The sequence below is a fragment of the Hemicordylus capensis genome, chromosome 2 (assembly GCF_027244095.1).
Source record: "Hemicordylus capensis ecotype Gifberg chromosome 2, rHemCap1.1.pri, whole genome shotgun sequence".
Taxonomy (NCBI): Eukaryota; Metazoa; Chordata; class Lepidosauria; order Squamata; family Cordylidae; genus Hemicordylus; species Hemicordylus capensis.
Genome location: NC_069658.1, coordinates 323,657,899 through 323,680,280, shown reverse-complemented (window position 1 = coordinate 323,680,280; position 22,382 = coordinate 323,657,899). Strand labels below are relative to the sequence as shown.

General features: G+C 44.1%; 1 protein-coding gene across 10 annotated transcripts in view; it reads left to right on the top strand.

Annotated features, from left to right (window-relative positions):
• DOCK3 (dedicator of cytokinesis 3) overlaps positions 1-22,382 on the top strand; it is a 448,426-nt gene that overhangs the window by 294,524 nt on the left and 131,520 nt on the right. For all 10 annotated transcript variants that reach the window (XM_053296419.1, XM_053296418.1, XM_053296424.1 and 7 more), the window contains exons 29-33: positions 1,189-1,264; positions 5,280-5,380; positions 5,754-5,812; positions 12,007-12,155; positions 19,252-19,337. In XM_053296419.1, the coding sequence (XP_053152394.1) occupies positions 1,189-1,264; positions 5,280-5,380; positions 5,754-5,812; positions 12,007-12,155; positions 19,252-19,337 (471 nt within the window). The remainder of the gene's footprint in view (positions 1-1,188; positions 1,265-5,279; positions 5,381-5,753; positions 5,813-12,006; positions 12,156-19,251; positions 19,338-22,382) is intronic.

Genomic DNA, 22,382 nt, shown 5'->3' with positions numbered 1-22,382 from the left:
AACAATAGTGGGGGCAGGCAGGGGCAAGTGCCCTGGGCGCCACTCTGGTGGGTCATGTGGGGGGGCGCCAAAAAGTGGCATGCCCCCCCGGATCGCGCGGTGGTGGTGGCGGATCGCCGAGTGTGGCGGTGGCGGGCGGCAATCCCGCTGACCGCGGCGGTGGGGGGCGGTGATGGTGGGCGGCTCAGGGGGTGCCGGCGCAGGTATGTGGGGGCCTGGGGGGGCGGGCGCAATTTCAGGGGCAGAGCTTGCCCTGGGCGCCATTTCCCCCCGTTACGCCACTGCATCCCATTGCCGCAGCATGGCATTTTAGAGGGGCAAGTGGCACAAGCTGCTGCTTGCACGGAAGTCTTTTCGTAGCAATAGCGCTGTGGCAGGCTGGTGGGGGCTTGGAGGACAGGCAGGTAGGACCTGCCCGCCTCCTCTTAAGGGAACCCCACGCCCCGAGGTCGAAACTTTTCAGCTCCAGGGAGCCAAAGCGTTTTGGTGCCTCTCCAGAAAGGTACCGAAATGCTTCGGGCTCATCTCTATTACCAGCACGTTAGAGAAAAATCTGATTTCTCTGAACTAGATAACTGAGTAAATAGCAAAGGAAAAAAAACTTATTTACCTGAATCCAAGGCTAGTTTCCCCCCCCCCAGGTTCTTTGATGTTCAGAATTGGGGAGTTGTCTTCAATTCCGAGTCTTCTTCTATTTGGGTAAACATCTATTATATAGTAGAGGCATATGAGACAAGTAGAATTTTACTTGGAGTTTGGCTTGGTGCTCAGAGTCCAATTCAAATCAGCACTTCAGGGGGTCCTGCCAATTTAATTCAGCTAGATTCAAAACACCCAATTTAATTTGGAGCCAAGACTTCAGTACTGCCCCACTTTGCCATTTCCTCTTCTATATTTATCTCACCCAACTGGAGGAGAGGGGAGATACTCATGTCAGCAAGGGACCAGTACTGTAGGTGCAAACTTCCGTTTTTCAAGTCCCATAAGAGATTTCCTTCCTTCCTTCCTTCCTTCCTTCCTTCCTTCCTTCCTTCCTTCCTTCCTTCCTTCCTTCCTTCGTAATCCTGCAGTCCCGGGAAACATGCAGGGTTTTTTGGAAATATAGTATTTTCAGAGGTATCTGCAATAGCAATTACAAATTTCTCCTACTTGTTTTTGCTTGATTGTTTTTTTTTTTCCCTATTGCAGTATAATAGTTACAACAGTTCAGTACCTATCCCCTGCACTACATAAGAATTTCACAGAAACAGACTTTGATTTTAAGGTAAGGAATGTCATAAACTCTTTAAAATATTAGATTCTTAAATCACATCTGTTTTCAGAAATAGCATGTATTCTTAATTAATGTGCATTTATGTATTATTTTTGTATTAAACTATTAAATGACCAAGTAATGAAACATACACATCAAAGTATCTACCAAAGTTGTATAAAAATTGTAAATCCCCAGAAGAAAGACATTAAGTAATTAAGAAAAAGTGCTGAAACTAAGTGTGAATGGGCATGATTCCAAATTTCAGTAAAATCAATACAATTTTTTTGTTATTGCTCTGAAAATGAATGTAAGAGTGCATGCATAATTCAATGTGGGTACCTGTCTCTTTTACTATTCATGTATGATAGCAGCTAGGGGCTGACTTAAGTTGGGGAATGGCATTAGGGTTATCAGTCAGTCTTTATTAGTACAGCCAATGACCAGAATTACAAGAATAAAATCATTTAGAATTAACAACTTCATTCCAAATAACACCACAAATATAACAAAATTTGGCAACATTGAATAAATTCTCCTCTTTACAGTCCTTTAAAATTAAATTTAAATAGTCCATTTCAGTTAATCCTGGAAACAGGATAAATTGAGGAGAAATATATTTCTTCCTAATGTCACTATAAAATTGGCAATACGAAAGGACATGAGCCGTCATCTCAACTTCTCCCGATTCACAGAGACAAACATGACAATGATAAGGAGTATTTTGGAATCTCCCCTGCAGCACAGCTGTATTCATGGCGTTACAACGGGCCAAAGTTAGAGCCCTATGAAATTTAGGTACAGTAAGAAGAGATAAATATCTAGCTGAAGAATAGCTTAGAGTTTCAACATTCAGGAAAACACCCCTAGGAATTAGACTCCTGTCAATCTGAGATTCCACATCCAGAATCCTTTCCTTAAGTCTGCCCCTAGCCACCTCATAAGGCAAACTAAGAATGGCTGCAGGCAAAAATCTGTAATACTGCAATCTTCCTTCAATAGCTTCCAACCAAGCTGAATGATAAGTATCTTGAAAAATCAATGAGACAATACCAATAGGCCTAAACATCAATTTGAGCCAATAACTCAAAATGAAAAACCATGCCCAAGCTTCAACCTTAATCAATCCTGCTTCAAGGCGCAGCACTACTCTGGGCACACAACCGGATACTTGGAAGATGTTTTTCAGAAAGGTCCACTGTATTGTCTCAACCTTCTCAAAATTGGAGTACAGCCCCAATTGAACACCATACAGTAGCTGAGCCCTTACCTTTGCATTAAATAATTTGATAGCTGCTGGAACATACTGAGGACCTCTGAGCTCCTCCCCTCGGTACCATGGCCCTAAATCAAATTTGGTCCCTGCATGGCTTCTTTTGGAAATTATAAGAAAATGAGCTATTGCTAAGTGAGTGGACACTGTTTCAATTTTCAGTAAAATCAGTACAATTCTTTCTGTTGCTCTTAAACATTCAATTACAGATACCTATCTCTTTCTCTCTGCATAGCTAGTAACAGTTGGGGTGAGTGATTTAAATTGGGGAAAGGGCATGGGGAAAGGGTCACTCCCACCACACCCCACAGTCCCTTGGTCCCAAACAACATTTGATCCTCACATGGCTGCTGAAAGAAAGAGGCATCTCATGTCATATAGTTTGGCCCTTAGCCTATTGACTTGCAGAAAAAGAAGTACAGTTCAAAGGGGTATTCAATGCTCTTCTGACCCAGGAGTGAGGAGGTACTATCTTGTAATGAAAATGGGATGTGTATCATCTACTATCAGCATGAGCAGCTCCTCCATGAGGCAAAACAGCTGACAGTGAGTGTGGCATGGGGCAGTAAGTGTGGGGCTCCTGTCCCATCCCACCCCCACCATGGGCGTTTGCCTCACCTGTCTGCTGCTGTAGCCCTGACCTCTTCTGCACTGCTGCTGCCTCTGTTCTTTTTCAGCTTTGCTGGCTCTGCTACCAGCCACTCAGCTTGCCATTCCTGGACTGGAAGCCCAGCACTGATTGTTTACTCTCTTCCCTTTGCTGTTTTCATTTCATTGGTGTACAGCACTCTGTTCTCCAGCTGGCGATGCTTTATTTGTTTTGTTTGTTTATTTAATGTATCAACTGCCTGATCTAAAACATCTCCAGACAGTTTACATAAAATTAAAAAAAATAAAATAAAAACAATCAACAATTAAAATGCAATTAAAACCACTGAAAACATGTGCACATGAAGAGAGAGAGAGAGAGAGAGAGAGAGAGAGAGAGAGAGAGAGAGAGAGAGAGAGAGAGAGATTGTATGTCAGTTGGTGCAGCTGCAGCAGCAACATACGATGCTGGATGTTCACTATCTGCTACAACAAGCAGCAGTTCCAGCCAGAGGCAGGCAGCATCCAGCAACTGGTCTTTCTCACTCACCCTTTCTCTCTTCCCTTCACTAACAACTTGTGTGCTTTGTCTGCTCCCAAAATGGAGAAAACAGAGCAGACAAGTTTGTTGGAGGGAAGAAAGAGAGAGAGGGTGGGCAAGAGAAATTGGTGGCATTAAGCATCACCAGCTGGAGAACAAAAAACTGCATACCACTGAGTACAAGTCACTGAGCCGGTAGGGGCTGCAGGGATCGGGGCCGCTCGACCCCTGGAAGTCCCAGGATGCCCCACGTGAGTGCACGGGGCATCCTGGGGAGACCCCCCAACACCATGAGGCTCAAGCCATGCTGTGGCAACTCACGATTGGGAAAATGGGGTTAGCGGAATGCTCAGTCCACTAACCCTGTTTAAGGGGAGAGCTTCTTTGGCAGACTAGCTGCCAGAGAACCACCAGGCTCAGCCATGAGCCCGGTGTTTCTCACAAGGCGGGGGGGATGGGGCTGGGCTCCTTTAGCCTGGTTTTCTCCCACCATGAGAATAGTCTCACTAAGTAGCATCTAGACTATATTATGACAAAGCACCATCGAAATCAGTGGACCAGTTCACATGAGCAAAAATAATGTCCAGTAATCAGAAATCTGAGATTACTCACATATGTGCGCTCCCCTGAGCATGTAATGTAGGAAGCCAAAAACTTCCTGATCTCAGGTCAGCAGCATGTCAACTGACATTTAACCAACACTGATAGCACACGTTTGGATCCTACCAACCTGAGATCAGGAAGTTTTTTGCTTCCCACATGATATGCTCCCCAGAGCATGTGCCCACTGGTAATCTCAGATTCCCAATTACCAAACATTACTTTTGCTCACATGAACTGGCCCAATAAGACAAGTTTGTCATGACTAACTTAAATCCTATTAATTTCAATGGTACCTCATTATGACCAACATAATGTGGATGCTACCAAGCCTGGGCTTGGCTGCCCTTGAGAACCGCTGGGATCCTTGCAGATCCTTGCAGATTCTGGCGGTGCCATGGTGCCAAACCCAGTGCTCAAGCCTGGCTCTTAGCCAAGGTTAAGGGTGCAAACACCCTTAAACACACCCTTAACCCGGCTCCCAGGATCGTGTGTCAGCACAGGTTACTTGTAGTTCGCACTGACACAGAGGCGGGTGCCTAAAACACCCATCCCCTGGGGGAACACACACACACCCACCCCCAGTGCACTGCATGCAGTGCATAGTGCACTGTAGGATACCCAGAGGCCGGGATAACGAGTCCTGGCCTCGGAGAGATTCACCATGCTCTGCACTGCATGGAGCAGTGGGGATCGTGTTGGAGTGCAGAACATACTCCCACCAAACTCAGGTTTCTCATCTTGGGGGAAGGCAAGTTTTTCTTATCCCCCCCCCCCACAACCTGCCCATCTGGTAGATCATGTGAATGGCCACATTGTCTATTAGTACTTTTGGACTGGGATCATTGTAATTACTTGATGATGATGTATGTTTATTTTCTTAACTCCTATTGGAAGAATGAGCTAATTTTGTATGTTAAATGTCTTTGTGGGTTTATTGTGGAACAACTAAATGTTATGGGACATAATATGTAGACTAGATTAAAACTATTTTTCTTTTTAAAAATTATTTTCCTGCTCTCTAGGTCTGGAATTCCTATTTCAGTTTGTCAGTTTTATTTATAAACCAGCCCAGCCTCCAGTTGGAATCTGTTACTCCGGCCAAACGTAAAAAGATTCTGGACAAGTAAGAACATCCTCACCTGGTTTCCAACCTCATATGTTTGACTATGTTGATAGGATAGCATTTATTTATCCCAATCCCTATCTATCTAGCAATAGCAATAGCAATAGCAATAGCACTTACATTTATATACCGCTCTATAGCCAGAGCTCTCTAAGCGGTTTACAATGATTTAGCATATTGCCCCCAACATTCTGGGTATCTATCTATGAAAGAAAAGAAACCAAAGAAAATCTAAATAAAATCCATAAGATGCATTCTAATTATTTAGATATTAATGTAAAATAAAACTTCTTGTAATGCCTAATTAAATTTAAAGCATGCTCTTTTTACATTTAATTCTGCTAAGGAATAGTGTCTGTGTCCTTTGTTCCAGATATGGGGATATGCGGGTCATGATGGCATATGAACTGTTCAGCATGTGGCAGAATTTAGGTAAGGTTGTCTTCCAATTTTCACTTAACTTCTGTATTAGAAAAATAACGGAGGAGGAGTGTAGCGATAATGCTGGACAGTCTCTGAACCTTATTACAGATGTTAAATACATCTGTACTGGCCCACATAATGTGACCAAGGCATGAATGACAGAAGCCAGGTCAGTCTTTTTGAGGAAGAGCTGGCACACTAGCTGAAGCTGAGCAAAGGCACTCCTGGCCACTGCCACCACCTCAGTTCCTAAGAGCAGTGGCAGGTCCAGGAGAATTCCCAAGCTGTGAACCTGCTCCATCAGAGGGAGTGCAACCCCCTGTCCAACACAGACTGAACTCTTCTGCTTCAATTAGCCCTTTTCTAACTACCATCACCTCAGTCTTGTCATAGTAGTGCATCATACAATAAAAACACATCACAACAGCAACCATAAGACAAGAATAAAGATATACTAGGATCAAAATGACAGCAAATCAGCAGCCACCAAAAGCTTGATGGAAGGGCGGGGGGGATTATCTGGCAGTGGGGAAAGATGGTAGTGGTGGCCTGCTGAGCCTCAGTCAGGAATGCTCTGGGTGCCACCACCAAGAAGGCTCTGTCACTTCTCCATTTAGCAGGCAGATAAAAATAATCTCTTTTCAATGCAAAATGGCATCCCTTCATTGGTATTTTTGGCATCTCGTTTGTGTTTATTTTTAGATTATCAGTCCCTTTGGAGTAGGGAACCATTCTCTCATTTCTTTTGCTATGTAAACTGCCTTGTGAACCTTTTTGTTGAAAAGCTATATATAAATATTAGAAGCTATCCAGACTAAATTTGTCATGACCATGTTCCATTGAAATTAATGGAACTTGACTAATTTGTCTCATTGATTTCTATGGTGCTTAGTCATGACTAAGTTGCTGTCCATTCTTAACAACAACAACAGTCTGTTGTGCTTTGAAAACCATGTGTACATCATGTTGTTTGAAAATTCAGTTGTGTAGCTGCATGTTATACATTCATAAATGTGTGTAACGTAAGCAATAACATCAGCTTCACCAGAAAATATGTGAGTGGGCAAACAAAATGCTTTATTAGCACACTGTCCCCAAATGTGATTTTAGCCCAGTATTACAGGGACAGAATTAGATTAAGAATTTAGGATTAGGACATCAGGAACAGCATGCAGCAATAGGGATCTGCGCAGAATGGATTTTGCATTCTTTTCTGAGCTTGGAATGGAACTGTTCCAATCTCGGACCACTCAAAATGGCCGGTTTGCAGTCGGAACATTCTGACAACAAACCATTCTGCACATCCCTATGCAGTAGTGATAGGAGAAAAGGTAATATTAGCAATGCCTTATGTTTCTAATTAAAATGTTCAAGAAATCAAAACATTTTTGTAGGGATGTGCACAAATTGATTTTTTTAAATTCAATTTACCCCCTCCAAATCACCCCAGATTTGATTTGTATTTGCTTTGATTTGATTTGATTCAGACCTATTTGGACCACTTAACAAGGTCCTAGGGGCACCAAATTTGGATTGTGTATAGTTCCCCATGGGTGCCACCTACCACCCAAATTTCAAGGCAGTGGGACGCTTGGTTGATTTTTAATGATTTATATTTTAATTTTTACTGATTTTGAACACTTCTGCCATAGGAAACAATGGGGATTCAAAGTTGCTATATCCTAACCCTAAAACAGATCCTCAGCTTTCAGTTAAAAAAAAAAGCTAAGCTCTAGCCCTTGTAGAAGTGGAGTTATGGAGCAAAATGTGCAGTCATTATTTTTCAGGTGTTTGGATTCTTTGGTGTATAATAACTTTTCCTCATAATGAATCCCTTTGGGTATTTATTGCACACCTTCATTTCTTCTGTTCATTTTGATGGTCACTGGACAGTGCTAACTGTCAACTGCCTTGTGCCAACTACACCTCCCACATACACCTGCAAGGCAGTGGGGTACTCATTTTAATTTTTAGGAATATTGAAAAGTTTAGATTCTTTGGCGTCTAATAACTTTTCCTCATAATGAATCCCTATGAGGATTCATTATACGCCTTCATTTCTTCTGTTCATTTTGACTATCACAGGACAGTGCCAACTGTCACCTGCCATGTGTAAACTATACACACACACACCACACATAAACTGGGCTACTCAGTTTCTTTTTAAGGTATTTTTGAAGTGTTTAGATTATTTGGTGCCTTCATTACACACCTTCATTTCTTCTGTTCATTTTGACCTCACTGCTTTGTGGGTGGGGGTGGGGAATTAGTGGAATCCTATGTTCCAACTACCCCCAACCCACAAGCCTCTGGGTACTCAGTTTATATTTTTGAGGTGTTTAGACTCTTTGGTGTCTAATGAATCATCATAGAGATTCATTATGAGGAAAGGTTATCAGACACCAAAGAGCTTAAACACTTGAAAAAAATCCTAGAACATAAACTGAGTACTACCCCACTGCCTTGTGGGTGGGAGTGGGGTGTACTTGGCGCATGGCAGTTGACATTTGGCACTGTCGAAAAGACAGTCAAAATTAATAGAAGAAATGAAGGTGTGTAATGAATCCTCATAGGGATTCATTGAGGGAAAGTTATTATACACCAAAGAATCCAAACACTTGGAAAATAGTGACCACACATTTTGCTCCATAACTCCACTTCTACAAGGGCTAGAGCTTAGCTTTTTTTTTTTTTTTTTTAAGCTGGGAACCTGGGGGAATTAATAGGAAGGATCCGAATCTCGAATTGATTTGAATCAAATCAGGCACGATTCAATTTGTACCCGAATCTAGCCAATGGACCACAGGGGTGATTTGTTTTGTCTCCAAATCAGCTAGATTCGGATACAAATCGATTTGTACTCAAATCAATTTGCACTTCCCTACATTTTTGTTGCCAATTAAAAGGGATATTTTTTCACACTAAAACAGCTTCTGTTAACAGTTGCATATTGTCAATGTCAGCAGAAGAATGTCACATTTGGCACGTCACAGTCATTGCACTGTATTAAGGTCAAACTAGCGGTGATGCTAAATAATGTGTGGCTGCCACAGAAGACAGCATCTGTATATCTAGCAACTCCCTTCTTTTCCGTAGCTTCTAGTGTTGCTTTCCTGTGTCTTGACATCACAATGTTCTGTTTCCCTGTCCCTTGCTAATCAATGATATGGAGTGAGACTATCAGTTCTACATCAGGACACTAGTTAAGTTTAGCTGGACATGAGAGGAGGGAAGAAGATGCATGCATTTGGCATCACATTTAGGTCAACCCAGAATCGTATTAGGGAACATAGAACAAAGTGTACTTCTACATGAAAATGAAAGATCTTATCTAGGTATAATCAGTGGTATGATGCAATTAAAATCACAAAATGCAATACCTGGACATATCGGTATTACATACCAACTGACTCTAGTAGTAGTAGTAGGAGAAGCCGCTGCCCATCTGTGTAGACAATCCTGAGCTAGATGGACCAAGGGTCTGACTTGGTATATGGCAGCTTCCTATGTTCCTAGTAGTAGTACAGCAGAAAAGGTAGGAGAATTGTAAGTATTAAAAATCAATGGCATCTGCTCTCTTTGACATAGCCTCTTTAAACCAAAATAATCTATAAGATATTTCAGATGATCAAAACCTGTGTAGGTCAAGTGTCCTACCCAGTTTCGAGGAATGTGCATGCTCTGTTCTGATTTTTAAGTTGCATATGAGCAGTAGGGGTGTGCACGGAACTGGCTGATCCTGTTTGGTTTGAGTCCAAACCAGGCCAGTTCAGTCCAGTACCTGCTCGAAAACTGCCCCCCCCGGGTTCAGTTTGGTTTTTTAATTAAAAATTTTTTAACTTACCCCCCACCAGGGCAGTTGCTCAAGGTGGTGGTGGTATCCGTAGAGGTTCCCCCTCCCTTACTGCCCAAACCAGCTGGTTCGGCTGGCTCTTCGGCCCTCTGGCACAGTGGCCATTTTGGAGGCTGCTGTGTCTGCACAATGGGCCTCTGCATGGCCTGGGAATGACCCAGGCCCATTGCACAGGCATAGTGGCCTCCAAAATGGCCGCCTCGCCGGAGGGGGAAGGACCGAACAGGCTAAAGAGCCGGCCGAATGGGCCAGTTAGGGCAGTAAGGGAGGCTGGCAGGGGGAAGGGGAACCTCCGTGGACTCTACTACCGCCTCGAGCAACTCCCCCGGAGCCGGTAAATTAAAAAAAAAAAAATTTAATTTTTTTTAAAACCGTGAATCCCCCAAACGGCTGTGGGGGTTGTGTTCGGTCCAGGGTTGGACCAAACGGGGTGGTTCGGTTCAACCTCGAACAGTCAAACTGAACCAATTCGCCGTCGAACCTGTTTGCACACCACTAATCGGCTGACAACTAGGTAGGAGATGGGGGGAGTGTTAATATTGCTGCCTCGAGGCTTGGGAACACACTTCCTACTGAAATAAGAGCCTACCCATCTCTTACAACTTTTAAAAGAGCTGTTAAGACACATTTGTTCACCCAGGCTTTTAATTAGATACTGTTTTTAATTGTGTTTTAATAGTTTTAACTTTTAGTTTTAATTGTTGAAATTTCTTAATGTTTTATTGGCTGTTTTTATTGTTTTGTAAAGTGCCCAAAGAACTTGTGTTCTGGGCGGTATAGAAATGTATTAAATAAACAAATAATACTAGCCGACCCGCACAGAGCATATGTGCGCTCTTTGGGGCCGGTCTTCCCCCCTTCCTCCTGCCCCATTCTCCCTCCACCTCCCTCCCGCCCCATTCTCCCTCCACCTCCCTCCCGCCCCACTCTCTTGCCCCCTCCCACCCAATTCTCTCTTGCCCTCCCTCCCCCCCACCCAATTCTCTCCTACCCTCCCTCCCACCTAATTCTCTCCTGCCCTCCCTCCCCCCCCCCCCACAATTCTATCCCACCCTTCCTTTTCCCTCTTGGCCGGGCCCACCACCGTCTCACCTCCACAGCCGGGGCCAAGTACCGGTTCTGCGGCCCACCGCTGGCCTCCACAGCTGCCACTTGCCTCCCAGTCACAGTGCCAGCCAGTCCCAGCAGGCTGGCTCGCCGCCACCATTGGGCTGTGCCCCAGCCAATCAGCTGGCTTGCCAGGAAGCACATTCCATGGTACACCCAGGAGAAATAAATATATAGATAGATTTGAGAGAGAAGTTGGATAGGACAGCTTTCCCTCCTACCTTATTAAAATGCTGGTACGAGAGTGGAGTCAGATGGTGCTGCCCTACCCAGCTCCTCTTGCATACGCTGTCACTTCCCACTCCTCCTGCCTAGTTGGTTTTTTACACTTGATCGAAAACTGGGAACATGCCCAGCTCACAAACCTGGATAGTATGCTTTTCCTACCAACTTCCAATTGTTTGAACTGCTTTAGTATCTCTCTTCTCTTCCTTGTGTTTTATTAAAGATGGAGAATCTTAAATGGCCTTTTCACTGAATGGAAGTAAACTGCAGGTGGATGGACAGGGGTGATAATTCAGTTCATATATTATCAGAATGACAATTTCACACAAACAGAATTTTCAGGGAATCCTTTTATTTTCCTAAAGTTGCAATGCACAAAACCACTATAGAAATTACTTCTAGAAATAACACTATAGAATTTACTTCAAATTATTATATTGTGTGTTCTCCGATCTAATAGTGGTACTGTTTCCATCAATATTAAGGTATTCTGTGCAGTAAATTATAGATTTTATTCCACCTTATGGTGCAGTGGGGAAATGCTTGACTAATAAGCAGAAGGTTGCCAGTTTGAATCCCCACTGGTACCTATATCGGGCAGCAGCGATAGAGGAAGATGCTGAAAGGCATCATCTCATACTGCGCGGGAGGAGGCAATGGTAAACCCCTCCTGTATTCTACCAAAGAAAACCACAGGGCTCTGTGGGCTCCAGGAGTCGAAATCGACTTGACAACACACTTGACCTTTTACCTTTATGTACTATATCCTTTTAAACAACTTGGTTGTGTCCATGATTAAATGAAAACAATATTGTATTTCAGCAATCTCCAGCATTAAGAAGCCTTAAAAACACCAAACATTTTACTATTTTTAAAAGATCAAATTGGTTGATATTGAATTATCTGAGTTACTATGATTGAATATTGTAAGTTGACACGATGATGTTCAAGAAAATGGCAAGAAGGGGGATGCAAAGGGAATCATATGAGTAAATATATATATTTCTGTTTCATCCAGGTGAACATAAAATTCACTTTATTCCGGGAATGATTGGCCCTTTTCTTGGTGTCACCCTGGTCCCACAGCCAGAGGTCCGGAACATCATGATCCCAATTTTTCATGACATGATGGATTGGGAGCAGAGAAAAAATGGCAACTTCAAACAGGTAAAGTATCTTTTCAGCAATTGCAGCATCACCATTATTTTCTCCATTGAAGATGTGAAGGCCTTTTATCTGTAAATCAGTAAATAATGAAAATTTTGCTTTTAAAATATCAAGCATCTCTCAGTCTAATACAACCCTGCACAATAGATGGACTAAGGGCAAAATGCACACCCCTCTCTGACAATTTGTGGCCCTGTGGGGAAGGTCCTAGAATTCTTTGTTGACCATCCTTTTCCAGTTCTCTCTCTGTTTTTAATTTAATGTATTTTAATTCAATGTATTATGACATTTGGTATTTTAGAAACACCTTTCTCAGTTTCCCCCCATCCCCTCCCCTGGCCCCAGCCCTGAGCCTATCTTTCCCTCCCCAAGCCAGTGCTGGCTGAGGGGAGGTGAAAAAAGAAAGGAGAGATAGAGGGATAGAGAAAGAGGGAGAAGGAGAAGGAGAGCAAAGGGGAGGGAAGAAGAGAAGGGATACACACTGTTGTACCAGTAGATGTGGGTAAATAATTTCTTTGTGGGAACAGATAAAGCCAGCAGATGCCCATCAGCAATGGAATGGGAGAATACCTATATAACTACTACTACATTGCTTTTCCTTACTGGATATAGAGTCCTGTGATTGAGTTGCTGCAGTTTTTATGTTGTAGCTATTCTGCATGGCTGATCTACATCTGAAATTATTTTTGTGTGTGAATTGCTAGAAGAGTGATAATCTTATTATTTGCTGCCACCAAACTCAGCAAGGAAGAAGAGATCCAAAGGGTCTTGAGGTGAAGTGGGGGGAGGAACAACATGAGGGAATGGACTGAAAGAATAGAAGAAAGTACTGGGGGATGGGAGTGGAGAGATGGGTTAACAGAGAGATAGGTCCAGAGAGACCTATAGTGGTACAGACAAAGAATAGTGAGCATTATGGGGTACAGAGAGGTGGAGCACAGGAAAAGAAGGTAACAGATATCTGATACAGACATCTGTGAGACACCTGCTAATTGGTCAAAAATACATCTTTTGAAGTGGTGACTCTCTTATATTTACAGAGATAGAGCAACATTTCCTATTCATTCCAGTATAGCATCCCTCCCATTGCCTGTTTGCTGGTATCCTCCTCTTTTTTAGATTGTGATCCCCTATGTATCAAGAAAGTCACCTTAAGTGGCGCAGTGGGGAAATCCTTGACTAACAAGCAAAAGGTTGCCAGTTCAAATTCCCGCTGGTACTATATTGGGCAGCAGCGATATAGGAAGATCCTGAAAGGCATCATCTCACACTGCAGGGGAGGAGGCAATGGTAAACCCCTCCTGTATTCTACCAAAGAAAACCACAGGGCTCTGTGGGCACCTGAAGTTGAAATTGGCTTGACAGCACACTTTGCCTTTATCTTTATGTATCTGTTTCCTTACTTATTTTGCTACATGAACTGCTCTGAGAACTTTTAGAATTGAAAAACAGTAAATAAATATTCTAAATAATAGTAATAGAAAGAACAGGGAGGAACAGAAAAAGAGGGAAATAACAAAGATGTGTTGCAGATCTCTGGTCATGTGAAAAATGAAGAGACCATGTAATATAGGGTTATGACAGAAAAGGAAGGTTGCACAGAGAGACCTGTGTTGGTGCAGATAGGCAGTACTATAGGGCACAATCCTATAGGGTGAAGAGAGTGGGAAAGGGGGAAACTTTTTAAAAAATCATTTTCTGTTATTAACATAGCAGTGCAGCCCGCCCCGCGTGCCCACTGCGTACATCACATGGATGCATGCACATCATGCACAGATGACACGCATGTAATGTGCACGGTATGCGTGCATCCATGCAACGTGAATGGCAGGCGCATGCACAGTTGCTGCTTCCAGCCAAGAACAGGGGAAGGGGTGGCAGGGAGATATGCTGCTGCCCCAAGAAGTTTCCTAAAAACGGAGCACCGGCGGGGGGAAAGCGGAGGGAGGGGTAAGTGCACCCTCCTCCACCCTTGAAGTAAGACCCCATGCGACGTCGAGCCAGCACCTGTGCGAACAGGTTCGGAGACCTTTTGAATGTCCTTCAAACCGGGTCGTGCACACCACTCGTCTTTTGTTCACCACATCACTGTGCTCTACTATTCAACTTCACCACACACAGGTACTGAGACTTGTGTTGTTTCTTCTCTTGAATTCTAAAGCTAGAAGAGAAAAAGAGACTGTGCATCGAGATTGGATGCAGGAGTTTGTCTTTCCTGCTCTAAAGGGGCTTTTAGGGAGAAAGAAAGCCCCTGCACTACCCCTAGAATGCAGCTTGTGTTGAACAACTTTATACTGTTGAAGCTGTTCATGGAAATCTCTGTCTCCCTTCTACTCTTAAAGAATTAGTAGACCTTTAAGATCTGTAGCATGATCCGTAGGGCATACATATGCCTCGGTTCTGTGCCTGTACAGGACCTCACAGGTGGAATATCCAAGCAACTCATGGTGCGCACACACTCAGCACAACCATTTATTTTGGTGGTTGACACGTCCTTCCTTTAGTTCCTTTCCAACTGCTGAAGTGTTCACGTCAGTTAGGGCTTCTTGGTTGGATTTACTTTGTTGGGTTCTACAGAGAGGGAGAGAGGAGAGTTTGGTGAAGTGTTCTTGACTTACCGGACTGGTTGCTGACTACTCTTCTTGCTAAACAGACTGGTTATTATTGACAGATTTGGACTGTTTTCCTGGCTTGTTTGCGGTTTCTAATTTCTCAATGGATGTTAGGAAAACTTTTAAGAAGTGCATGGATTGTGGGCAGTGGCACACCCAGGTCATTTGGGAACCTGGTACTGAAGGGCTTCAGATGCCCCTCCCCCTCCCCCCGTCATGCTGGTAGGGGGCGGGTGAGGAGAAAGTCCCCCCCCACCCTTTTGCACCATAAAAAAACACCATATGTCACTATGGACATGGATACAAGTGCATTTGGATACAAATGCATTTAAAGCTTCATTTCTGTCTTTCGCCCAAGCACACACCAACCATGGTTCTGAATAAGTGGCACATGTGCAGTCAGTCAAGATGTATAATGCTTTGGAATAGCCCATTTCCCCCATGGATGGGAGCCTCTTCTCTGCAAGTGTTCATGTGAGGACAGAGATCCCAGAGGCCTGCGTTAGCAGTGAACAGGTAGCAGTTAGTGTCTCCCCTGCCCTTTTGGAGCTACAGACTTCTCTCTCATAATGGCAATGAAGTGAATCAACTGCTGTGAGGAGACACACGCATACAGACACAGACACACACACACACACACAAACTTCCCCAGCTCACTGGTCCAGCCTCTTTCCATCCCCACTGCTAGGAGGAGGGCAGGCAGAGGCGCCACCCCACTGGTGTGTGTTGAGCGCAGGCCTGGCTGCAGCAGGCGCTGCATGCATGAATTCAAGAGAACGTGTGAGGAGCTGACAGTGAAGAGTCATAAGAACATAAGAACAGCCCTGCTGGATTGGGCCCAAGGCCCATCTAGTCCAGCATCCTGTTTCACACAGTGGCCCACCAGATGCCACTGGAAGCCTACGATAGGAATTGAGGGCATGCCCTCCCTCCTGCTGTTACTCCCGTGCAACTGGTACTCAGAGGCATCCTGCCTTTGAGGCTGGAGGTGGCCCTCCGACTAGTCGCCATTGATAGACCTCTCCTCCATGAAGTTATCTAAGCCCCTCTTAAAGCCATCCAGGTTGTTGGCTGTCACCACATCTTGTGGCAGAGAATTCCACAAGTAGATTATGCATTGTGTGAAAAAGTACTTCTGTTTGTTGGTCCTAAATTTCTTGGCAATCAATTTCATGGGATGACCCCTGGTTCTAGTGTTATGTGAGAGGGCGAAGAATTTCTCTCTATTCACTTTCTCCACTCCATGCTTGATTTTATAGACCTCTATCATTTCTCCCCACAGTCGTCTTTTTTCTAAACTTAATAACCGCAGGTGTTGTAGCCTTGCCTCATGAGAAAGGTGTTCTAGGCCCCTGATCATCCTGGTTGCCATCTTCTGCACCTTTTCCAGTTCTACAATGTCTCTGGAAACTGGATAGGGCAGACTAGGAAGGGAAGGGAGCCAGGGAGGAGTTGAAGCATGGCAGAGGAGGAGCTTCTGCTGCTCCCCCCGCAAGCCTGCCTGTATCAGGTTCTTCTGGCAACTAGGCAAAGTTCAGGGGAGGCGGGAAGTGGTGCCTTTGAGGCAAGAGGACAGAATCAGTTCTCTTGCTTTCATCAGAAAGACAGTTTTCCTGCTCTGGCCATGGCAAGAGCCAACACAGCAGCGGCAGGGGAAAGGCGGCAGTGGGGGCAGGTCCAGAAAAAGGCATTGATGTTTTTAATTGTTAATTATTGTTTTATGTTTTATAATTTTTGTTTTAATGATTAATTGATTTTAATGGTGTTTTAATGTAAACCGCCCTGAGCCTTTTGGAAGGGCGGTATAAAAGTTTTAATAATAAATAAAATGAATAAATAAATTGCAGCAGCTGTGCAGGGCAAGACTGCACAGCTGGCTGCATGCTAAAAATAGGTGCACGTGAGCTGGGGGGGTGGCTAGAGGCTGCACACCTTAGAGGGAACACAATGGCACCCCTAAACCTCTGTGCCCTTGGTCGGTGCCACTTTGGCCACCATCCTGTGCCAGCCCTGCCTATGGGGAACTGTTGAAGGAGCTGCATATATTTAGCCTGGAGAAGAAAAGATGAAGGGGAGATAGGATATAAAGGGCTGTCGCATAGAAGAAGGAGCAGACTTGTTCTCTGTTGCCCCTGAAGGCAGGACTAGAACTAATGGGTTGAAATTACAAAGAAGCAGTTTCAGCTAGAAACTGAGGCTATTCACATACACACGGAAAACTGGGCTAAGGGAGCCCAGCCTGGTTTTGCACATTCGTGTAAACCAGCAGGATCGGGCCTGATCCCGGTAGCTGCACAGCGGTAAACCTGCCTAAGTAGCCTCCCAGTTAAACGAGGTTAAGGCAGCAAGCACTCCCTGACCCTTGTTTTCCTGATCATGTGTCGGGAAATGCTGCAGGGAGTGGGGATCCCAGTAACGCACTACACACTTGCACGGTGCATTATTGGGGCTCCAGGGGAGGCATGTTGGCATGTCCTGGCACTCCAACCCCAGGATTTGCAGCAGGAGCCACTGCTAGTCTAGGCAGGCAATTTGCCCGCCCAGGGACGAAGGAGATCATCTGCGGGGAAGGTAAATTAAACCCTCCTTCCCTGCAGATCACCCCAGAGCTCTTCTTATGGATCTTAAGAAGAGGTCTATTATGAAGAGTTTCCTAATTGTAAGATCTGTTTGATGGTGGAACAATACACCTTGTGCATTGGTATTTTCTCCTTCACGAAAGGTTTTGGAACAAAGGCTGGACAGCCATCTGTCAGGGGTTGAACTAGAAGATCACCAACATCCCTTCCAACTCTAAAATTTTATTATTCTCTGATTCATGGGCATTATCCAGGAGGTGCCTATGAAATTAACATAACCACATTTCAAAATGAACGTCTTCAAGAAACTATAATTAGCTATCTGATTATGAGGAAGCAGTGGCTAACATCCAGACTGGTGCTGTACTAAGGCAACAAGAAAAGTTATTTTGAAGTTTGCAGTGCTGTGCAAACTTCTGGTGCTCCACAATGTTGCACAACCACTAGTGGAAGACCTTGTCCATGACACATGAAAGGTTGTGCAGTCTGTGGTGCAACCACAGACTTTTCAACATCTTCTGATAGCATATAAGAACTAGTCTGGAACAGACATTCCTTTTTGGGTACAATGTCATTGTACTATGACTGCCCACTAGTGCAACAGCATTATGCTAGCACAACAGTAGTCTGGATACAGGCCAGTAATTTACCTAGAAGAATGGAAGAGCTTTCTGGGGTGAAGCTATCTATGCTGTCTATGCTATATAGGATGTCTGCACAAAATGACTGAAAGAAGGTGAGTGTCTAGAAGGGCCCAGAGTCCTTCATGTAACTCTTTAATTTGAACTAGTGTTAAAATGGTAGGAAATGGTAAAGGAAAACATTTTGATCATGAAGAAATTATCATGAGGATTCTAGATTTAGTTCTCTTTCTGTGCTCAGTTTTTATTTTTATTTTTTTGTTGCTTTTCAGCAACCTGGCTCAGTTATATCAGCAAGCTAATGGTTATTTTGCTATTGGTTACTTTCAGTTGCAGACGTGATATGCAGGTTTCCATAAGCATTTCTGATGTGCCAGGGCTGCTGTGCTTCTAAAAGGCAGCCCTAGTGGTTTTGAGCAAGAGGAACAATGGAAATAATGTTGCACAACTGCAGCAGCATTGATTTGAGAGCTGGTCTTGTGGTAGCAAGCATGATTGTCCCCTCAGCTAAGCAGGGTCTGCTCTGGTTGCATTTGAATGGAAGACTACATGTGAGCACTGTAAGATATTCCCCTTAGGGCATGGAGCCACTCTGGGAAGAGCATCTGAGGTTCCAAGTTCCTTCCCTGGCATCTCAGGGCTGAGAGACATTCCAGCCTGCAGCCTTGGAGAAGCCACTGCTAGTCTGTGTAGACAATACTGAGCTAGATGGACCTATGGTCTGACTCAGTATAGGGCAGCTTCCTATGTTCCTATGATTTTAAGAAGCTGCACAAGAGTGCTCTTACACAAGACTTCTGAGGCTGCCTTTTACAAGCACGGCAACCCTAGTACAGAATAATGTAGTATATTTTAACTAGTATATTTTAACTAATATGTCGATTTTGTAGAATGTTCTTGTATATTATTCTACCAAAAATAAATAAATAAAGCCAGCGTGGATGCTGAACTTTTAAAAACAAAACAAGCCCATTTTACCTTTTGTTCAAAGAATGCCTTGAGTACTGTAACCTGAGAGTACTACCAAGACAAATGAGGCAGCTTATTTTCCAGAAGATGAGCTATTGTTTCATGCAATCTAAACTGTGTCACTGTTGATTTGGGAACTTTTTTTATGAGGGCAGAAATCATCCATCCTTTCATAAAAGCAGGCTTCCTGCAGAGCATGAGAAATGAACCATAAAATGTAATTTTCACAGCCTTGTTGATGGTTGCGATTGACAAAGGCAGCTTCTGTCTTATTAATTATTTCTCTCTGATACAGGTGGAAGCAGAGTTGATTGATAAACTGGACAGCTTGGTGTCAGAAGGAAAAGGAGATGAGAACTATCGAGAATTATTCAGTCTGCTGTAAGCTTTATTCTTAATACTACAGGAAACCTTTTAAAAGTGTATGTAAAGATGTAGGGTTGATGATGAAAACAGAGTAGTCTCCTTTGGAAGAGAGCAATAAAAAGAATGCATGATATGGTACAGAAAGAGCAATATGGGAAAGAGAAATTCTGCCATTTTAACATACGAAGTAACATACAGCTTTTTGTTGTGTGCTGGTGATGAAAAAACAGTATTAATACTGCTTATGCAGCAGTTAATGTCTGTGCAGCAGCACTAACAAAGTGAGCCAATGTTTTTGACACCCTTTTAAAAGTCAGTCATGTAAAAAACAAAACAAAAAACCCACTGAGCAGTTCAGCCATGTTTACAGCTATCTTGGTTCCCTTTCTTCCTCTTTTAACTGCATTTTAAAGTCCCTTCTTTTTCATGATCGATGACTGGTTTGGTCAATTATTTCTAGGGTTTCTCCTTCTAACCTCAGGGTCAAACTACAATTGACATTAAACCCATCATTGATAAATGGGCTTAACCGAGAAGTAGACTGGCAGTGGTCTTTTTATATTTTTAAAAAATCTACCATGAAGGAACCTGAGACTATGTCATTATTTTTTTACACTTATTATTATTTTACACTTTATATCCCGCTCTTCCTCCAAGAAGCCCAGAGCAGTGTACTACATACTTAAAGTTCCTCCTCACAACAACCCTGTGAAGTAGGTTGAGAGAGAGAAGTGACTGGCCCAGAGTCACCCAGCAAGTCTCATGGCTGAATGGGGATTTGAACTCGGGTCTCCCCGGTCCTAGTCCAGCACTCTAACCACTACACCAAGCTGACGTAGTGTCATGCGGCAAGAGGGGTTAACACTTTCCTCTGCACAATTTTTGTGCTTAAAATTGCTCTCCTGAACTGCCCATTTTCTCCCTAAGCAGATATTTGAACAAACAGCTGCTTTGGAAGAGAATCTTCAGTGCAAAAACAACACAGAGAAATAATTGTGTGTTTGTGGAGTGGGGGTTTAAAGCTGCAAACAGAACTCCATGCAAGGCTGGATCCCAGAAGGATGCAGTTAATAAAAATAATAGGATACATTTATTGTTGATTAACAAACAGAAATATAATGTGCAAGACGTTTTGGTTTCCTCCTCCTTCAGTTGCTCTTCTGTTATATGAATCCCATAAACTTTAATGACTCGGTATTTGTGGTTTCACTGTCCGCAGTAATTGCTGAGAATGGAACCTCTACGAATACTGAGGTCCACCTTTATATTAAGGATCTATATATCTAGGTTGTGATCCGTTGAATCCATTAGAATGGGTTCTTTGCCTGCACAGAAGCCTCTCGGTGTCGAGTTCTATAGCTCCTTTTTGGCACCTGCGCCCTGCCCCACATGGCCACGTGGCTACTTAAGGTGGGAGGAAGCGCAGACACCTCAGTTCCTTTGTGACCGCCGTACAGATCGGTTCACCCAGTTTCTGTGGCTCCTCATTCTGGTTCCTTAATTCTCTAAGGCAAGGGTGGGGAACCCTGGCCCTCGGTTCCCCACCCCTGCTCTAAGGTGTACCCGTGGCTTATTCCATGCATGGCAGCTCTTGCGAGAGTTCACGAGCAGAAGCACCATGGTAATTGGGCAGTGGGGATTCCATATGCAGATAGCGGGGAGGAGCCTGTGATGGTTAGGACTGTTGGAATGCAACTGTTACTGGTCTGAAGATGTTCTCGATTGTAGAGAAGATGAATAGATAGATAGATAGATAGATAGATAGATAGATAGATAGATAGATAGATGGCAGAGGTGTGTGAAGAGAGGGGTCGTGAGGGAGGAAAGAAGAAAGAGGCTGCCGTTGTGTGAATTAGATGTGGAAACAAGATGAACAAGATTTTTTAACTCAGGAAGGGAGGGGAGAAGAAAGATAGAGGGGAGGAGTGAATGGAGGAGAGAGAATGAGAAAAAAAGAAGGGAGGGGAAGAGAGAAAGAAGGAAGGGCAAGGGACCAGCCTGAGCCTGTCAGCAGCCTGAGGGGAATGAGTGGCCATGGCGGCGCTTATTGGCAGCAAGGAAGGGCCTAGTCAACTACTGTTGCTCTTTGGGGCTACCGAGGCCATTGGCGGAGGGAGGGAGGCAGGCAAGGGAGGGGCCCAGGCCAGTCAGCAGCCTGAGGGGAATGAGTGGACATGGCGGTGGCGGCAGCGAGGAAGGGCCCGGTCAACCACTGCTGCTGCTCCTGTGGGGAGGAGCAGGAGTGGGGCTCGGGTGAAGGTCGTGAGGTCTCTGGGGATAGGGGGCTGCAGCTTGGCCAATAGGTGCCAGCAGCGCTGCAGCCGCGACCAAAAGGGGTGAGGGGGATGGAGTAAGGGGATGGAGGAGTGACCAAGAGGGGTGAGGGGGGTGGAAGCAACCAGATGGAGGAGGAGGAGCAGGAGTGCGGCTCAGGTGAAGGTGGAAAGAACTCTGAGGTGAGGGGGGCTGTGGGGAGCAATCAAGTACTAGCACACAGTTTCTCTGTGCATGTTAAGCTAGTTCTAATGAATTTTTTTTACTAAAAATTGAATCCATAAACTGACAATATCAATATCTCTCCTGCTGTTACTCCCTTGCAAATGGTATTTGGAGGCATCTTGCCTCTGAGACTGGAGATGGCCTATAGCCCTCAGACTAGTAGCCATGGATAGATCTGCCCTCCATGAATTTATCTAAACCCCTCTTAAAGCCATCCAGGCTGTTGGCTGTCACCACATCTTGTGGCTAAGAATTCCATAGGTTCATTATGCATTGTGTGTAAAAGTACTTCCTTTGTTGATCCTTAATTTCCTGGCAATCAGTTTAATGGGATGACCTCTAGTTCTAGTGTTATGAGATAGGGATAAAGTTTTCTATCAACTTTCTCCATACTATGCATGCTTTTATAGACCTCTGTCATGTCTCCCCTCAGTCATCTTTTTTCTAAACTAAAAAGCCCCAGGTGTTGTAGCCTTGCCTTGTAAGGAAAGTACTCTAGGCCCTGGATCATCTTGGTTGCCCTCTTCTGCACCTTCTCTAGTTCTATAATGTCCTTTCTGA